The sequence below is a fragment of the Colossoma macropomum genome, unplaced genomic scaffold (assembly GCF_904425465.1).
Source record: "Colossoma macropomum unplaced genomic scaffold, Colossoma_macropomum, whole genome shotgun sequence".
NCBI classification, from domain to species: Eukaryota; Metazoa; Chordata; class Actinopteri; order Characiformes; family Serrasalmidae; genus Colossoma; species Colossoma macropomum.
Window position 1 is genome coordinate 35,913,665 of NW_023494801.1, and position 19,742 is coordinate 35,933,406.

General features: G+C 39.7%; 1 protein-coding gene across 1 annotated transcript; it reads right to left on the reverse strand.

Annotated features, from left to right (window-relative positions):
* Positions 1 to 1,866: 1,866 nt before the first annotated feature.
* suz12a (SUZ12 polycomb repressive complex 2 subunit a) lies at positions 1,867 to 19,412 on the reverse strand. Its single transcript, XM_036589424.1, has 16 exons — positions 18,468 to 19,412; positions 15,631 to 15,677; positions 15,448 to 15,512; positions 14,899 to 14,967; positions 14,459 to 14,508; positions 14,030 to 14,115; positions 13,512 to 13,731; positions 12,784 to 12,886; positions 12,580 to 12,685; positions 11,406 to 11,586; positions 10,692 to 10,780; positions 10,261 to 10,404; positions 8,932 to 9,089; positions 7,468 to 7,666; positions 5,946 to 6,025; positions 1,867 to 5,342 (listed from the first exon to the last, which is right to left on the reverse strand). Exons 1-16 carry the CDS (start codon positions 18,631 to 18,633, stop codon positions 5,078 to 5,080), a joined length of 2,028 nt encoding a protein of 675 aa, XP_036445317.1. The 5' UTR covers positions 18,634 to 19,412; the 3' UTR covers positions 1,867 to 5,077.
* Positions 19,413 to 19,742: the final 330 nt, after the last annotated feature.

The window sequence follows — 19,742 nt, forward strand, 5'->3', positions numbered from 1 at the left end:
AAATCACTATAAAACTGCTTTAATTAGAAAAGGAGAAGCAGCTGACGTGCGTAGGCGATGGAGAGAGGCTGAGGCAGTGCGGATCGGACGCTCGGCTGCTACACTTAAGCGAGGCGTCTGGTGTGAATCTGGTGTCATGAGATATTTTGTCTTTTTGGCCATCTTTAATCCTGATGTCAGAACCTTTGGTTCCTTTTAGTTTTCTACGTTAGTGAAGATCCCTCATAACGTTAGAGCTGTTAACGTGTTCCGTAGCGCAGTTTTCCGGCTGTTGACTGGGTGTGACTCTCTGAGGACCAAGTCTGAGGAGTTTTTGTGTGTCTTGTCAGGAAGAGGTGCGTTTCAGCAGGTCTGAGCTGCAGAGCTCGCTGCTCAGGTTTTACCACAGAAAAGAAACAAGGTGAGAGCAAAGCGCAACTGCAGAGATCAAAGGCAGGTTTTTAGGGTTTTTTTGTAATGAGCTTCAAGCGTTAAGGCCCCCCCCTACCCCCGCTAACACAAACCTGTCAGTTTTTAGAAACCTTGAAAACATTTTATGTATTTTTTATTATTTTTTATTATTTTTGAATGCGCCTCATGGCTGAAATTACAGCCCCATGGAGGAGGACTTTAATCTAAATCACATTTGTGGTCTGTTTTAAGAGTTTGAACACAGGGCGTTTCATATCATTGCTGTTGTATGGAAACTTAATTTTATAGGAGATGAAAAACATTTGTTGCATAGAAAAACTTAGTTTGTCCATTTATAATGAAGTTCAAATAAAAAAAATGGCAGCGATATTCAGTCGGATGGAAGGGTTTTAGAAAACCCGGTCAATTTACAGTCTCTACAGGGAACAGATTTACATTTTTTCTAACTTTAGTGCACAGTTTCTATTTATTTGCTAATGTTAACATGTTAAATATGTGTGTTAAACTCAGCAAATTCATTTTAAATTCAACTAAACATGTAATTTGACCAGGAGCGCCGAAACAATGGCGTACAGCTGTACTTCTCTGATATCAGACTGCAGTGATGTTTAAATGTGTGGCTGATAAAAGTGTGAAAACGAGAGAAAGCCAGAAAGTTTTAATTTTAGTAAAAATGTGCTTCTGCCATCTGGCTTACTTTCAAATAGTGTTTTTTGTTTGTTTGTTTTGGGTATTAAAGTAATTTAATAATTTGAAACTTGTGAACATCATAAGAGGCAGAAATAATAATTATCCAGAACAAAAAAGGTACGTGGTTCACGCACTGCTGTGTAAGTTACTTTTCTTTTTCAAAAGGAATCTTGTTGAAACGAGGCTACACCCCACCAAGGCCCGACCGATATGATACTCGTGACCGATACTGATTTTAAGAAGCTAGAAATTACAATAATTGATAACAGTAGCCGATTATAATTTAATATAGTCAAAAATTAACCAGACTTAACTGACTAAGCTGTAATCAGAACAGTCAAATACGACTGTTTTTAATCGTCACTCCTTAAACAGCAGAAACAAAGTCTTAAATAATATAAATACTGTTGGGGTGGAGCTTATTATCGTTTTGGGTTTGTTTTAATTTGCTCTTGTTTTAAGTTCTCTGTGTTGTAACATGTTAGGTTTGGGGAGATATTGATTAATCTGAGCTTAATATCGGCTGATATCGGTCGGCCCTACATGAGAGAGAAAAGTCGCATGTAGATACACTTACGAAACTGTGATGGTTCGGTGTGTTTTACCTCATTTATGTTTGTGCCTTCTGGAGACGCCTGTAAGAAAGCAAGTGAACGTTTGCCACAATAAATAAAGTTAAGTAAACACTTCAGAGTGCACTTAATATGCCAATATGTCGAAGTGAAAGTGTTCATTTTCCAGATTTCAAGCGACATGACTCATCAATAATGGAAAAAAAATCTTTATTTTTAAATAGAAAAACAACTATTTCAGATCACTCCTTTAGAGCAAAAGCACCAACCTCAACAAAGCTGGCCAACTATCAATTCATGGCAAAGAATTTTCATTTTTTTTTTTCTTTCTTAAAATCCATTTAACTTTCTTATGGCCAACCACATTTTGTGCAAATGATGCTGGTCTCCGTTTTGAGGCATAGAAAGCATAGATAAGCATTTCAGCTGGTAAAGTCACAACTCGACAGAGTCTTAAAAATCAGAAAACTCTCTCAGCCTTGCCCCCCTCAGCGTTTCAGCAAACTAAAGCAAAGCATACAGAAACCAGTTCCGCTTCCTCCGACACTCGCGCTGCCTTTGGGAACTAAGGGTCAAGCAAGAACTATAAACCTCAGGTTTTAAAAAAAAAGTTGCAGCAGTGTCACTCCCTTTGGTATGTAAACTCCACCGTAAAAAGACTAATCCGCATCCTCGCCAAATGCTTTGCGCCGTTTACTCTTCCCTTATGTACATATCAGAGGACTCGGGGTGTTTAGACACACCTGAAGAAAGAAAGCTCCCATCAGACAGTTTCAGGCTGGGGACAGAAGAGAACTGCACGAAACAGCAGCAAATAAAACTGCCGACTAGAGAAGAGAGGAAAGGGTTGCGTCCTCAAGCTACTACTTTAAACCAAATAAAAGAGACAGAAGAAGTGGAGCAGAATCAGCCCATTAATGGCAAATAAACAGCTGCCACTCTTTAAAAACAACAAACTGTGCTTTCAGACCTAAACCTGCACTAATGTCCTTACAAAAAGGTTTGTGGTAAAAAGGTACGTGTTAAAAAGCCTGAACCCTGCTCGAAGTCCATGAATCCATGGGAAAAGAAGTGTAAACATTGAGTGCAGGGTCATCTCCCTGCTCAGGAGGCTGATTTTCCTCAAGTGTACGAGATCAATACCCTGTACGTGTTTGTGTCTTGTGTTCGTGCATCACCTGGTTTCAGTGTAACAGTTTAAGACTCTGGCGGACATTCACGCTCACATTTTCAGCACCCTGGACCGTCAGGAATCCGGCCCCACTCATCTATACAGCACTCCAGGCCTGGAGGACCACAGTGCTGCTTTCCTCCTGCTCCTTAATGCAATACTCAACAGCATCTGCTGCATACAGTGGATTATCACAGACTCAGCATGTTTCCCTACAGGCGGGCGATCTGATGATACATCTTCATCAAGACAATCTTATATGACGATATATGGCAACATGAATATATTCGAATATATATCGTTATATCGTATAAAAGTGCGTCAAAATACGCTTTTCTGAGTATATCAGGATATCATCGGTACTTAAACACTTCCTAACTGCATGTTCGATTACAAAGAGCGCCTCTTCAGTCCGGTTTAATAGGACAGTGTGTGAATACAAATTAATTGGATTCAGTTTTTAATATTTTTAAAATGCAGCTCTACGTTGTCTCATAACTTCATCAAATGTCAGAAAATAAACATTATATATCATGTATCGTAAAAAACCTTTGAAGTATTGCGATATTACATTTTGCCGTACTGCCCACCTCTACATCAGTATCGTGAGAGTCATCAGTACTTCTAGAACTGAACAACTGCATGGATCAAAATTTGAACCAATTGTCCATTTTCATGTTTTTGACACAATAAAGCCTTTTTTAAGGTGTCTTTGCTGGTCCACTGGCACATTTTGTCCGAAAATTTGCCTGAGAATGCCTTTGGGTATCACGTAGGGGTGGGCGATATGACCATATTTTATCGATATCATGATTGATTATGTCACAGTGCGCTTTTCTGAGCATATCGGCAGTACTTAAAGAAAACTAACTACACGTTCAATCAGAAAGTGAACATAATTATGTTTCATTGTTATTATTATTTCATTGTAGTTTGTAAAACACTGAATATAAATAATTGTAGCTGTAGGATTATCATTATTATTACTGGCTTTTATATATGCAGCACTACTGGTTCCATTGTGTCTGTTCCAACTCAGCAAATCTGAGAAAAACTAAATATTGTTCTACATATCAGGTGTTGTGATATTTCTGCCGTATCACTTACATTTTCTTGAACGTGAGAACGGAAACCTCACTGCCGCAACAGTCCACTGTGGTAAAAGCCAAAGGGCTGTTGCTGAATTCCAAGAAAACACACTGAAATTCGTGACTAGCACCAAATCAAATCTACAACCATTACATTTTCACTTACAGAAGCAAATTAGTCACTCACTCTTTAACGGTACCAGAACATCTGATTAAAGCTGTTCTTACTAGTTTTATCCAACTTTTCAACACTGGATCGAGCGGTTCTGATTGCTCTTGCTTTCCTTTAAGGTTTTCTGGTATCTACAGTGATCATGAACTAGTCTTACTGATGAAACGATGAATTGTCTACAAAAATACATAAATGCGTCCTGACATAATTTAGCACCTGCCCACTTCAGCTTCTATTAGAAGTTCTGGCAAACATGCTGAAGCTGTTGCCTGTGGTAATCAACCGTAGACCACAGAAGCAGAAGATGGACACTGGGTTAAAAATTGCTGTAATTAGCTGAATCAGAAGTATTAAAGCAGGGAAGCTGCACTGCTCTGGCCCTTCAGGACTGGACTCCAAACGTTCAGCCAGATACCTGTGCTCTCCAAACAGTTTCAGAAATGTTGACAAACTAATGCACCACCATTAGAGAGAATGATTACAAAACCTCAGAAAAAAAAAAATCAGTAAAAGCCACAGAGGAGGAATCCCCATTTTTCTACCATGCTATTTAAAATATATTAAAAATCTTTCCAAAAGTCTTTTTGAAACAGGCACCAAAAACTATAGTTAATACCAAGTTCTCAGGGTAGAGGCCAGAGGTCACAAAGACAAAACACACGTTTATTTTTGAAGCTGATTGCTGAAGACGTCCATTAACATCACCCTGAACATCTCGTTTGGATGTAGAGGAAAACTTCAGATTCCCGCTCCAATTATTGAACTGATTTGAGGTTTAAAAGCAATAAGCTGGCATCCTGGACATACGGACAATGGAAAAATTCCATCATCTTCAAAGTTTTTTTTGTTTTTTTTTCCCCTCCATCCCTCCTGCAAATCACCCCGCAGCAATACCCTCCACCACCCCTCCTGTGTGAGACACCCTTTGACCCAGTGCCTGAGCAGAATGCGTCCAGAAATCATGTGAAGTTCCTCAGGCCCGTGCTTTCACAGGTTCTGCCATTTTACTAGCCTGTCCAGGAGTGTTGCTGGCACCGCAGTTGTTCTCGGTCCGCTGCTGACCCTGCCTCAGTAGAGCCATCGCCTTATCAATGGTCACGGTGCTCACCAGGCCGAAGTCGTGCATGCTGACCAGGTGGAGAAGAAAGTTTCTGCAGAGGTTTTTCTCTATGATAACGGAGCCACACTCCTCCACGAACAGCATGCAGGCCTGATTCATCTGATTGTCAGCTATGAATCTGAAGGCAGAAAGACAGACATTAGATCCTTACTCAAATTACCTTGGTGATCAAAAGAGTATAATAAATAATAAATGCACACATCCGAGTGTGCCGATTGTACAACCTCGTTTTTAAAAAGTTGGGACGCTGTGCAAAATGTAAATAAAAACAGAATGCAATGAAAATCAAAGTGCAAATCGTTTAAGCCCTGCATCTAACTGAAAATAGTAAAAGACAACATTAAATTTCGAGTTTTTTTTTTTTTTTAAATATCTGAATTTGATGACCAGTAAAGTTGTGTGATGCTTTAAAAAAATAAACCCTGATGTTCCACAAACAACTAAGTAAATTGGCAGCGGGTCAGTAACATGAGTATAAAAAGAGCATCTTATTAATCTGATGAGTCTTATGAATCTTAAGGCAGAAAAAAATAAATAAATAAAAATAAAGATAAACATTATATAGGCAATGGTGACCTGCACTAGGACTAGGTTTGAAGAAAGACTTTAAAAAAAAGTTAATAAACACACACATGAGTGTGCTGATTATATTATGCCACAGTAAAAATGTAATACAATAAAAAGGATACATAGATCAGTGGGAGGGAACAGAAATACACACCCGTGTTTCATTACGTGAAGGTTCCAGAGTTTCATCACCTCTTTCTCTCCCTCGTTGACATCTGTGAACTCCTCGATTTGCTGCAAGGGACAAATCAGGTGATTTCAAAACAATGACAACACGAGAGGAAAAGAAAACAACAACAACTGCTAACTCTTCTAATACGTTGTTTGCAGCCACGTGATTCCAATGAACAACATGACAACATATGACTTTGAACCATTTCTATTCAATCTATTGAGAAAAACGGCAAGGACAGCAGTGACGTTCCAGCTACTCCAATGCAGGACTGGGCAATATGACAATACATATCATTATCATCAGTGCTTGTATAAACTGACCAACTGCATGTTTCATTATAAAGAGCTAAATTTATCCAGTTTAACTGGATTTAGTGCCAAATTTTGAATAAAAATTGACTGTGTTCACAGTTTTAATAGTATTTTTATGCAGTACTACTGATCCCTGTTCTCTGTTCAAATGAAAAAATAAATATCTTTAAAAATTGTGATAATTCTTGCCATGCTGCCCACCTCTATCCAATTCTACACTTACTGGCCACTTCTCTCGTAGCTCCACTTTCGCTGATGTACAGTAAGAGACTGTAGATCACCTGTTGACGTACAGTTTATGTTAGCCATCCTCGAGCCCTGTGGGCACTGCAGTGACCAAGTTAGCTAGAGTTTAAGAGCCTTTCTTCTCTGACTGACCTGCAGCTTCATTTACAGACCACATTTAGTCCAGACTGCAGCCATAAAGCTCAGACTAACACTGAGAACACTTGGATCAAAAAACCGCAGCCAAAAAGCCTCATATTTCAAAAGACATTAAACTCATTACAATCAACAGACATGAAACAGGAGAACATTACAGTAAGTATTCAGGAGAGAAACCAAAGCAGCTGCAGCTCCGCGAGTCTCACAGCACCGACTTCTTATCAGAGCAGATTCAACCTTTAAGGTGGAACAATAACGGCTGTTTAATCTGCTCGTTTTTCTAACGGCGGCCGCTGCATTTATTTGATATGTAAAGAACATTAACAAAACAAAAAAAAACAAGTACGGATTTCTGTTTACTTTGTCCAACATTATATTTTTGAACAAGTAAACAACTGAATAGGAACACAGTTAATACATTATGAGTAACAAGAAATGTCTAAACAATTTAGTTATTTGTTTTAAGTCCTTACAGACCCAAACTGCTCTGAGCAACAATAAACGAAGCATTGTGCATCTTTTTTACAGTGACAGAACACGGCAGCTCACAGAAAGCACCAATTCTATACACTGATATTTGAAAACCTAATATCTTGAATCATTTGTGAATAATATTTCAGCCCTCAGGTATTTTGACATGGTATAATCTGGCCTTCTTTGAAAAAAGTTTGGACGCCCCGGGCTACCATGTGTAACTGTAAACCAAAGTGTACGTATAGCAAGTGCTTCTGATAAACTGGCCAATGAGTGGAGCTATAAGGTTGGTGTGGCTAATAAACTAAAATCTCCCTTGAGTAAGACCTCACCATGGTGGTCTTTTCCCGGAGCCACTCAGGGTCCCTCTCGTCCTCGCTGTCCACGTCCATCTCCTGCGGTCGAAGGGGCATGCAGCTGTCGCTGTGGAAGTACAGGCGGTTGTGTCCGCTGACGTACGTCCGCTGCTGCTCCAGCTGACCCTCTTCCGACTCCAAAAACTCGGAAAGGCTGGGCTTCGGGCGCTTTGGCCTGCAGAGACACCATCACAGACACAACACACTTTCAGCAATGCACTGGAAGATGACAGTAGATACACTGAACTGAACATGAGACTCCAGAACCACTACATCAGCTGATATGGAAGGATAAACCTAGAAAACAGCATGGCCTTACCTTCAATTCTGTACAGGGTTTTAAGAAAAGCATCCACCTACACACTAATATGCCCACAAGCCAACTCACTGAATCACTATCCCCAGTTGAAATCCCACTCTGCACATTCCTGTGATTAAATTCAGGCTTCAGGATGGCTGCTACTACTCTTTTCCAGCTATGCAACTTCCTTTTGTACGTTTATAAACAACAGAATGTCATACTGTGTCAGAAACCACACAAGAAAGCTTCAGATTACTAAACAACTTGACACAGTTGAGTGTGTGATGATTAAAGTATGGAGTTAGCACCATGCTAAATAGTGACGTATAAGCATCCGTTACTTGTTAGCTACATTAGCCTCGTAGCTTAGGTGCTAAAACTAAAGAAGCAAACTCCAGACACTAAATGCCTTGGTTTACAGCCAAAATTTGGTTTTGTCAAACTATTACTTTAAGGACATGATAATTAACAAGTTTAGATTAGGAAACAAAACTGTACCGATCATTTTCAGGATTGGGCACTTGAAGACCAACACAGTGGTTCCTAAACTGGTGTACAAGTACCCCCAGTGATGTGGGTATATGGAAAAAATTGACATTTTCACTTACTTTAGTCTTGATATCCGGATAGTTTGCGTACTTTTACACAGTGTGTGTATGCATGTGTGATTTATGACGTCCAGCCCTTGGCAAATGTGTGCCATAATCAGTTGGGTTTTTTGTCCTTTCCTTACTAATACTGGTGTAAAAGGCTGTGTGGGACAAGAAGTTTTCCTCTGCATGTCAGGTTCAGGAGAAACTAACGATAGTAGTCGTTTATGCTAAGAGGTGGGCGATATGACAACATTTATAGTTTACTTCAGAATGAACTACATATATAATACAGGCCTAACATTTAACACTGTTTATTCATCATATATTCAGTATATCTGGTGTGTTGTACCACTGCATTGTAAACATTTGATATGTTAAGGTGGATTGATTTTACAAGGCTAAATGTCTGCGTTAAGGCCATTTGAGTGTGTGCGCAAGGAGTAAGATGGGGCACTCAGCAGATGGTTTAATGTGTGAGTGGGTACAGGACTGTAAGAATTTTGGGAACCACTGTGCTAACAGAAGGATAAGCACAGCGGGACTGACCTGCAGACGAGAATGTGCGTAACGGAGGTCCTTTTAACCGGGCCGTTACGGCTGAAGGCAAAGCCAGGCTGGCAGTGGATGTCCTGAGGATTCCCCACATACGAGCCATCGTAGCACTCGTTCACAGATACATCAATCCTGGCTCCTTTGGGGTGAGGCTGCCCAGCAGGAACAGGAGAAACCAAATAAGAAAGAAATTAACATTTCCTTAGTGAAAAAGAAGCCTTACCATAAACCATGATGGTACATACACTCACTGAGCACTCCATTAGGAACACCTCCTTGTTTCTACACTCATCATCCATTTAATCAGCTCCACTGTCCATTTAGGGGCACTTTGTAGTTCTACAGTTACAGACTGTAGTCCATCTGTTTCTCTGCATACTTTGTTACCCTGTTCTTCAATGATCAGGACCCCCACAAAGCAGGTATTATTTGGGTGGTGGATCATTCCTACCTTGTTGGTCCACCTTGTAGATGTAAAGTCAGAGGCAATAGCTCATCGGCTGCTACACAGTTTGTGTCAGTCATCCTCTAGTCCTTCATCAGTGGTCACAGGATGCTGCCCACAGGACGCTGTTGGCTGGATATTTTTGGTTGGTGGACTATTCTCAGTCCAGCAGCGACACTGAGGTGTTTAAAAACTCCAGCAGCACTGCTGTGTCTGATCCACTCAGACCAGTGCAACACACACTAAAACACCACCACCACGTCAGTGTTACTGCAGTGCTGAGAATGATCCACCACCCAAATAGTACCTGCTCTGTGAGGGTCCATGGGGGTCCTGACCACTGAAGAACAGGGTAAAAGGGGGCTAACAAAGTATCAGAGAAACAGATGGACTACAGTCTGTAACTGTAGAACTACAAAGAAGTGGAGCTGATAAAATGTACAAATGGGTCTAGAGATAAATAAGTGTTCCTAATAAACTGAGGACATATCTGTAAAACTGTACTGTATGTTCACTGTTGACCATAATTAATAACAGAATTACTTGTAATTTATTTCTTTATTCAATAATATCTTAGACAATGTAAAATATTCTGGCACTCTGAATGTTAACTTCATTCTTGGCATCATTTATCATCTACAGCTACATTCATCATTCTGGAAACATCTAAAAAGTTCTTAATTTCATATACTTTCCTAGTAATTGTCTGAAACCTTTTAAGTTGATTTCTTTTTTATTTGTGTCTGCAACAAAAGTGATCTTATATTCTTAAAACCACTGATTCTAAACCTTTTAACAGTAGTGTTTTGCAAATGTCCATCACCCTGGATAAATGAGTGAGCGTGCCTAGAAAGCACTGGCAAGTTTATTTTGCTCACCACATAGTTGAAAATGAAGCGGCTGTGGGAGAGCTTGAGGTGTTTGAGGAGGCTGTAGAGTTTCCGGCAGTTCAGCGTGCACCAGGGGCAGTGCAGGTCGTCTCTCGCCTCCGTCTGCTGCCGCGTGTTATTGTTGTACAAAAACTAGTCAGGAAGCAGAAACAGAGAAGCAGCTGTGAGCACGACACTTAAACCCTGAAGAAAAGGTCAGGGCTAAATGTCAGAGCAGTCTTTCAGGAAGGTGGCTCTCACACACAGCTATCACACAGCCACTATGCTGACTATCCATAGCCAAAAACAGCACAGATGACCTCAATGCAGAATTACAGGAAGCTCTGAGCTCCTCTGATATTCCTGGAGCTGAAATCTCAGACAGAATAGAGCACCCACACACAGGTCAGACATTTCATAGTCTGAAAAAACGTTGTTACCTGATAATAAACGCGTAGTTTCTGTCGAGGCTCAACGTGGACCTGCTCCCTCCGCACCGGCATGTCTGTGCTAACTGGATCTTTAACAGCTGAGAAACAGCACACATGTCAGCGTAGTGCATTTATATAACACTGAAAAAGAAATCTTCCTACTGTCAATGTCATTTATTTAACATTACACTAGGGTGGGCAATATGAAGATATCTTTCCACGATAATGATAAAATGTGTCACAATACACTTTTCTGAGCACATCGTGGATATCGCCAGTACTTAAAGAACTCAACCACGTTAAATTACAAAGTGAGCATAATTAGTCTGTTTAATTAGATTTGATGCAGTGAAGTTTTTTATTCAAGACATTGAATAAAAACACCATGGCTGTGAATCTAATTTTATTATTATTATTATTATTGCATATTTTAAAGGTGCCACTGCAGGTTCTATTTCGTCTGTTCCAACTTACTAAATCTCAGAAAAACATTGTGAAAAATCGTGATATATTTTTGCCATAATCACCGACCACACCCCGGACAATCTTTTGGTGCATTAAAACAAAATGAATAATGTGTAAATAAGTTTTACAACAGTTTAGAGCGTGGCTCATCCAAAAAGAACCTTTTTCTGTTTAAGAATGTTTAAATAGCAAAACCATCCAAGCTGCCCATCACTAGCAAAAACTTACCCACAGTCGAATCAACTGAGCATAACGTACCTACTGTCTGAGGAGGTTTCGGGGCGCTGGGCCTGTGGCTTTCTCCGCCGCTGGTGTCCGAGTTACGTGTAGCGAGCGGTCTGGCCACAGGCGCTGTAGTGCGCTCACTTGTATCACCTGTCCAGCGCAGGGTGAACTGCAGAGTGGGGCCGTGAGAGAAGGTGTCAAACGGAGGCACCCACTGGAATGAGAGACGGTGAGAACAATTAAAAGAAAACCCCCATGACTATGATACTGCACATGAAGGAATTTTATCAGCACTGGAACCAGCTTTGCCCTGGCAACACCCCTTTTTTTCTAATCAAAAAAATTTTAATCAGTTCACAGTTGCTCTTCCAGTATTTTATGTGCACACTAAAATTTTATTTAACAACAGTTATAATCAGAGGTGGGTGACAAAGATAAATTTCAATACAACTTTCTTACTACATCGTTGGTATCATCAAAACTTTTTTTAACGCCTTTGTGTTTGACAGATTAGATGGTTGTTGGTGGCGCTGATATTGTGCATTCTGCTTCAATAAATTATTATTATTATTATTATTAATATTATTTCTGTTGTGGATTATTAATATTTGTTTTCTAACAGCATTTCTCTGTGATTTTAGTCACGTTCAAATACACTGTCTATCATTTTTACAGCCTGCATGCTCAAGCCATCAGTAAAGATTACGGTGCCTTTTACTTTCTATAAAACGAGCTGTTGAAATAATCCCAGGTGATATTCATCCCGTGTGAATGTCGGTAACCAGCTATTATATTCTGTGGAAAAGACTTTGGAGACACTCGAAAAAGCATTTACTTGTGTTCTCTGTGGCTAAAATCGAGCTGATATGTACTGAACTTTTCCCTGAACATTAAAACATAAAATTTACAGAAAAAGTTTCATTTGGTGTGTGATGTTGACTCTTGGCTGCGAATTCCCAAAGTATTGACAATGCTAAGTCACATTTGTGACACTACAGACTGCAAGGCAGATATTTAGAGTAAACGGAATAAATAATCTCGCCTGAACAGTGCCTGAGAGTTTCAGGTGTAATCTCTCTTCTAGATTTCAGTGATCACACAACTACACACGTACGATTATCATCGTGATTTGAGACTGAAATGAGTCACATAAACTCAGTGTAACTCATTACCAGACATGCATACGTAGGCAAACATTTCCACAAACCTTTCCATCCAAAATAGTTTCCCATGTGGCTCTCTTTTTGCCGATAGGACATTCTTCCATCTCCTGCATAGATACTTCATATTCACCGTCCAGCAGCTGCAGACGCCTGACAAAGAAATTAATAAACAAAAATGACTTAAAAAAATGCAGAGATTAAGGCAATTTCTTTGAAAGAATTGAATGATGTGTGTAGTATTGTAGTACCTGTTCTTATCAAACACCGTCATTTGGGCCACAAACGTCGTCTCACCATCATCCCGATGGGAGGAATAGCGTTTCTTCCTGCTGGGAACCTCTTCAATAACATCTGGAAAACAAAAAAAAATAAATATGTTCTTTAAACGTGCTATTTTTTTTGTTTTCTTTCCAATTTATACCAGCCAGTTCATAGCCAAGCAGTTCATTGTCATAACAATTATAAGAGTTTCTAACTGCATCTTTCACAGATTATTAGCCTTTACTATCAAGTTCATAAGCATGTAGGATAAAAGAACAAATCTTAGGTTTACATTTAAACAAAGAGGGAACAAAGTGCAAGAGCCTTTATTGCATGCTTGCAATTTGTATAAATGTGCTAATTTTATATTAGTATCTTTTCAGTACATGTAGCATGTGCTTTTCAAATGTATTAGATTTTCCCACAAAGCTTAATGCATGAGGGATAGGGAAGGGCGTGGGGCGTTTCCTTGATTTAAACTAATTTTAGTTTATGACATTCATAAATTTTATTGTCTTGTACAGGAACATGCTGTACAGAAACATTAAAATATTTCATTTGCATACATGCAAACGCTACAAACCAAAACCTCAACTCATTTACACTGACATACTTAATAATCACTGAACCACAGAAACCCGCAACACACTCCACAATATCCTCAACAAAATACTGAAACATTATGTAATGATGTATCACAAGACAAAGTCCTTACTGGTCTCTCTGCTGGAGAGGCCGTTGATTTCCCTCCCTCCGGGACAGGTGACCCTGAACAGCAGCGAGTAGGATTTCACCATGTGGCTGTTACTGGCCTCAAACTCCTGACTGGACACAACAATGGTGGGGCACGAGCCCACCTTCATCTGGCTGCTGTCCGGGTTCAAAGGCACCTGCTTCTTACCTGTAGGCACTTGCTTAATGGGGCAACTGACATCCTGTAGAGGGCACAAAAATAGCAAAAAGGGTTTGTGGGGGAAAAAGGTTACAGAGATAAAAATCTACTACTCAACATTAGTCACATACATACTCCACCACATTATAAAACACAAGCAGTCGTCGTCGTAACAAAAAGTACTCGGAAACTTTATTAGAGAGATAACGAAATATTTAACTGTAATTTTGAACTGTAACTATTCCATTCATCATGTAACGTTCACACAGTCAAAAGGGCAGCTGATGTTTTTAAATATTTAACAAACATATGAATAAAAGTACTATATCAAAGCTTTTTACCTTCCGTTTCTTATGACAGACTTTGATGAGTAGCACCTCCAAAGACACAGAGTTTTCTTCATTCTCTGAGTTCTGTGAATTCTTATCTGAGGGTACAGCACGAAATAAATAAAATCAAATCACTGCACAATCGCCAAAGATCACTGGGCCTCATTCACCAACAGTTATTAAGAAGAAATTCACTAATATGTTTTCCTATATGGGATTTGCAGGTAAAAATCTACATACACTCAAAAGCACAAAGGTGAGAGCAGTTCTGCGCGTTAAGAACACATCATGAATCGGACAAAGACTTTTTCTTCGGATCTTTCTCAAGAACACTGAGGAAGATGTTGGTGAATGAGGCCCAATGTCTGTATGAGTGAGCACAGCATGAACTAAAGAGAAGGAATACAATGTTAGAATACAGGCTTGTTAGAAGGTTCTTACCGATTTTATGGAAAAATCCAGTGAAAGTGAGCTGTAAGTGGGAGGCCAAACTGGAGAAAAAACAAACAAAAGCAGTAGACAGTTCAAAGTGGGCAATACGGCACAAATTTAATACCACAATATTTGAATACTTTCACGATATACAATTATTTTTCAGAGGCTTGCAAATAAGGTACTACGGACAAAATATACAAGCAAAAGGAGTAGTGCTGGTAAAATAAGTACATTTGCAAAAATAAAGGACTTGATGATACGATACAAAAATATATCACTGACATTCTCAGAAAAGCTTACTGTGACTAATTTTATCACAACAGTGGTAATAAATTCTCATATCGTCCGCCCCTATGCACAATTTAGACATACACAACAAATTTAATCCATTCCTCCAGCACTACAGAACTGAACTGTAAAGTCCAGTCGAGCCATTATCTTCTTACTTGTGTGACTCCTGCTCCATTTTTGTTCGCTCCACTTTGAAGAGCAGGTCATCCACATTAAAGCATTTTCTAAATCAGAAGAAGAGAAAAAAAACAACAACTCACTAATACACTTAAGAGCTTTTACACCCTCTCGGGTAGTTTTGTACTAGAAGGAAATCAAACACTCGTATCTTGGCTGCCTCTACACAGCTTGTGTCAGTTGGAGAGGATTTGCCTAGATATGCAAATTTTATAACTGAAGGCAATCCAGGTGCTAACAAGTCTCTCTTTTCATCACATTACAATGTTTTAACCCCAGTGCACAACATAACAAAGCATGTTCAGGATATCTTTAGGTGTGTAAGACAATACATACACACACTGCACTGTTTGCACTCCACAAGCAACGTGATGCACTTCAGAAAATGTGCAAAAGTGTCCTTACACTGTTACGTAGTTATTCAGCACGCAAAGACATACTGGGAGTCTTTAAACAGAGTATTCATAGTGTTTGCAGCGGGCTATTTGAATATATACAAAAATATTCACAAAAAGAAAGTCTAGTACCTTTTCCCGTTGGTTCTAGAGTTCCGGTGAGACATGTATGTGAGGGTTCTATGCAGAAAAATGGGCTGGAAATAAAAATAAAAAATAAGAAATAATGTCTGTTTAAAAAAGCACAGCTTGTAACCTCTCTGATGATTGTTAGTTTCATAACAAACAACGGCGCATCCCTCATTATGTACTCACCGCCATAAGGTTCCTCGTCCGAAGGAATCTATATATTTGAGTCGGTTCTGCAAACAGAGGGCATAATGCAGTTTAGAGAACTGAAAGGGTTCTGTAGGCTGTGCAGAAGTGACATTACTTTATCTGTTTTGTTTTTTTTAATAACACAAACAACACAGTGATCTGCATCGCCACTTCATGATATCACTGAGTTACATTTGGCCAAATGTCTTATTTTCATCTGTGCGCCTGACAGGGACCGAGCGATTATCCTATTTTATATATCCAATATTGACATCACCTTTATCAGTATCAGTAAAATTTTTTGGTTAGGTTGCTGGGATTCAAACTTGCGAACCAGCATCACCAGTAAGGGAGGATTCCGAAACAGCTGTATAAGTCACTCATGTAAATATGTAAATGTATGAAAACACAACCAAAATAAAACTTTTACTACGCCGAGAACTGAATAAAAACAGGACGTATTTAATGGAAACCACAGAGAATTCTGAGTAGCCCTGCCCCCTGGGTAACAATACATTATTTAAAACTGTAAAGATCTGCTGTTTATTGATTTTTTAGAGATCTGGCAACTGAGAAGACAACGATATCAGTCAGTAAAAGACAATTCAAGTAAAAGAATTGGGGTTTAGCATTATCTAAAATCTAAACATTAAACTAAGTCATCTTGTACTTCTGGTTATCAGAATTTTTAGCCCTTTACAATCAGTCTCGGTCACAAAATTTTCTTGTCAGGTTCTAGTTAGCTGATACGATACTTGGTGGTAGGGCTGCTCGAATCAAAAATCAAATATCACAATTATTTTGGACAATACTGCATGATTACTCCAAAACTTTGGAAACAACATGCACTAATTGAACTTTAAACAAAGTGTTAATAATGGATTTCTTTGAACTTTAAATAAACAGAATTCACACGAAAAACAATTTAAAAATAATGGAAAGCTGTGTGCTGGATTTATAACACAAGACAAAACAAGAACATCATTGTGAAACAAAACATCGTTTTCTCAATGGTCTTGATTTTCATTATTGTCAGAAGCCAAAATCGTGACTGAAAATGAAATTCGATTAATCGCCCAGCCCGATTTGTGGTGTATCACATCACAATGCTTCGAGAATTTTTCCAGATACAATATTTAATTTTTTCTGACATCTGAAGTGGAAAAGTGGCAAAAAAGTGCCACATTTTAAAAAGTACTACCAAAAAACCGAGCACAAATGATCATTATTTAACATTTTAAACAGGGTGCTGCTCAAAATTCAGTTGAACATGATTGATTATGCTCTTCAATAAACCATGCAGTTGTTAAATGTTCTAGAAGCACTGACGATACTCAGAAAGGCATATGGTGACATAACTGATCATGATAATGACAATTATTGTCATTTAATCCAGCCTTACTTTGTGGTCATTGCGAGTTATAGTAAGTAAAGGCATGAAAAAGGACTGAAGCCTCATATGAAAGAATACACAAACATGATAAAACACAAAGCAGATAAGGGCATTCCTGAGCAGCTTCTGCCACAGATTGTGATCTGAAGATAGTTTTATGGAGGTAAGTGAGTCAAATGGATGATAAAACAGTATAAAAAGTGTAGAGCTGGCCAATATGACTATATTTATCAATATCGTTATAAATTACATCCACAACATGCTTTTCTGAGCTTATCATCGATATGAATATCATAAGTACTTGAAAACACTCACCAACTGCATGTTTGATTACAAAGAGAGCAAAATTAGTCCTGTTTAACTGGATTTACTGCAGCTCAGTGGGTGAAATGTTAAACACAAGTAACTGAATTCGCAGTATTGACAGCATTTTTAAAACATGGCACTACTTTTGCCTGTTCTAAATGATCAGATGTCAAGAAAAATAAATATTGCGATGCATCGTGGATCACAAAGAACTACAAGTTTTGTCAATTCCAATTTTGGCAAACCTTTAATAATTAGCCCACTTTAACTGGATTTAGCGCATCTTATTGTGTAAAATGAAGACAAATTATTGGATTCAGTTTTTGATAAAGGTGGGCGATATGACAAAAACATAATATAACAATACTTTCAGAAGATTTTATGACACATGATGTTACAATATTTATTTTTTCAGTCATCTGATCAGTTGGAACAGAGATAAAACACACACTATCAAAAACTGTGAACACGATTTACATTAAATATTTGGCACTAAATTATCTTATTATCAGATGTCAGGACAAATAAATATGGCGACACATCGTGTATCGTAAAAACACTTCCTTAAGTATTGTGATCTTACAATTTTATATCGCCCACCTCTACATAAGGGCACATAGGACACGGAAAGCACGTGTCTTGGGTTTGATACACGTGTCTCTTTCCGTGTGTACGAACAAGAATTAAGCCAGTAACACAACTATTATCATAAATGTCATTATATACCCCTAAGACGTGTTTTCTTAATGCATATCAGTGGTCAGGAAAAGTGTCCAGGAGAAGTTTATGCAAAAGGTCGTCTTCTAGGCTAGACAAAGGTGACTTTAAAGTGCTTATTTCAGAGTAAAGGTGAAAATGTTCGAGCAGATGGCTGAAAAGTGCTGTGCTGTTATCTAACTACCAAACACACTTCCAAACCACAAGACTATTCGAATTTTTCGTTCCACCTTAAATGGCGCAGCAGTTACAGGACGTAACGGGGGGGAAGAATGGACCTGCAGCGCCATTTAAGGTGGAACGGGAAATTCGAATAAAAAGAAGCTGAGTAAAAAGCTATCTTCAGCCTAACCCTAAGCTAATATAGTCAGATTTTTCGGGTTCGGTTCCTACCCACAGGAGACACATGGAAGCTTACTTTCAAACGCCTGCAAGAAAAGCTCATGGTCGGCTTGAATCTGCTCCAGTTTGGGTCTCTTAGCCGCGTTCATGAGGCCGGAGTTCGTGTGGTTTCCTGCGGCTTTACCGCTGCCTGATCTGCACCCGGCTCCGTGGTGGTCAGAGCCGTGCTTCTGGGGCGCCATCCCCGAACACACAGCCTCCAAACACGGTTCCGAAAGGGTCCAACAAACGCGCAGCCGAAAGCTTCTGCCCCGAACAAAGCGGCACCGGCTTCGGCTCTCCACTCACTCACTCACTCACTCAGCCGGGCACCAGAAACATCAACACATCGGAGATTTGGTTGGCTTCCAAGATCCGGAATAGTGCAGCATCGAACCTGCCATAAGTGCCCGGTCCGGTCCGGTGGGAAAAATGATAATAAAACGATAAAAAAGACACGAAAAACTGTGGAACTTTATCCAAATTAAAGCCGGAAAAGGAGGTAGTTAACGTTAGCTGGTTAGCAGGTATCTTCTCTGCCCGTTTAACTCGGTTTCCGCTGTTTAACAAAGCGGGACTGAATATTTTTTAATGAAAGTAAGTTCAAGCGGTGCTGGTGCAGGTGTGAGTCCGAGTCGGAGTGCCAGAATTCTGGGTTACAAACCGACGGAAGACGCGTTAGCTTAACATTACCTCAGCGTTAGTTTAGCAACCGACGGTTTTCAAAAAAGCCACCGGCGGCAATAATATCGTTAGCGCCGTGTGCCGCCAGAAACACCGAAAAAACCGCAACAAACCCTCAGAGATGATCGGTGATAACACTTATAATCTTTAAATTACGTATGTTGGGAAAAATAATTATATTTTTTATAATTTCTCCTCAGAGAACTTCAAACTTCTTTTCTGGCTAACCTAGCTAGCTTTTTTTCGGCCTCCTCAACAATCCCGCCCACCGGCAAACCCGCGAAAAGCAAGTTCGGTAGCGCGCGCGCAATTGCGCTCAGCGCTCTGTCTCTAATTCCCGCCCGTATTCGTGCAAAGCCCCGCCCCCGCTGTGCTAGGACTGGCTAGAAGCTCGTACGTCCCAAGCCCTTCCCGCCAGTCTAGAAGGCTTAATAGCCACAGGCAGTAGGGGGCGGGGCCAAGAGTGGCGAAACTGCTCGTCAGTATGAGCTTCGGGCCAATCCGAGTGCAGGGGGTGGGAAGCTACTAGCCAATCGTAGCTGCCAGAGGGCGGAACTTTCCCAAATACGCGTGGGAGAAGAAATCACGCTCATGCTTGCGTTGCAAAACTCGCTTTTGTTTTTGTTCC

Coding starts and splice junctions, on each gene's coding strand:
- suz12a (XM_036589424.1), bottom strand. CDS start 18,633: ATGGCGCCCCAGAAGCACGGCTCTGACCACCACGGAGCCGGGTGCAGA. Junction 9,090..10,260: donor GCTTCATTTTCAACTATGTG/GTGAGCAAAATA, acceptor CCTGCTGGGCAG/CCTCACCCCAAAGGAGCCAG. Junction 7,667..8,931: donor ACGCACATTCTCGTCTGCAG/GTCAGTCCCGCT, acceptor GTGTCTCTGCAG/GCCAAAGCGCCCGAAGCCCA.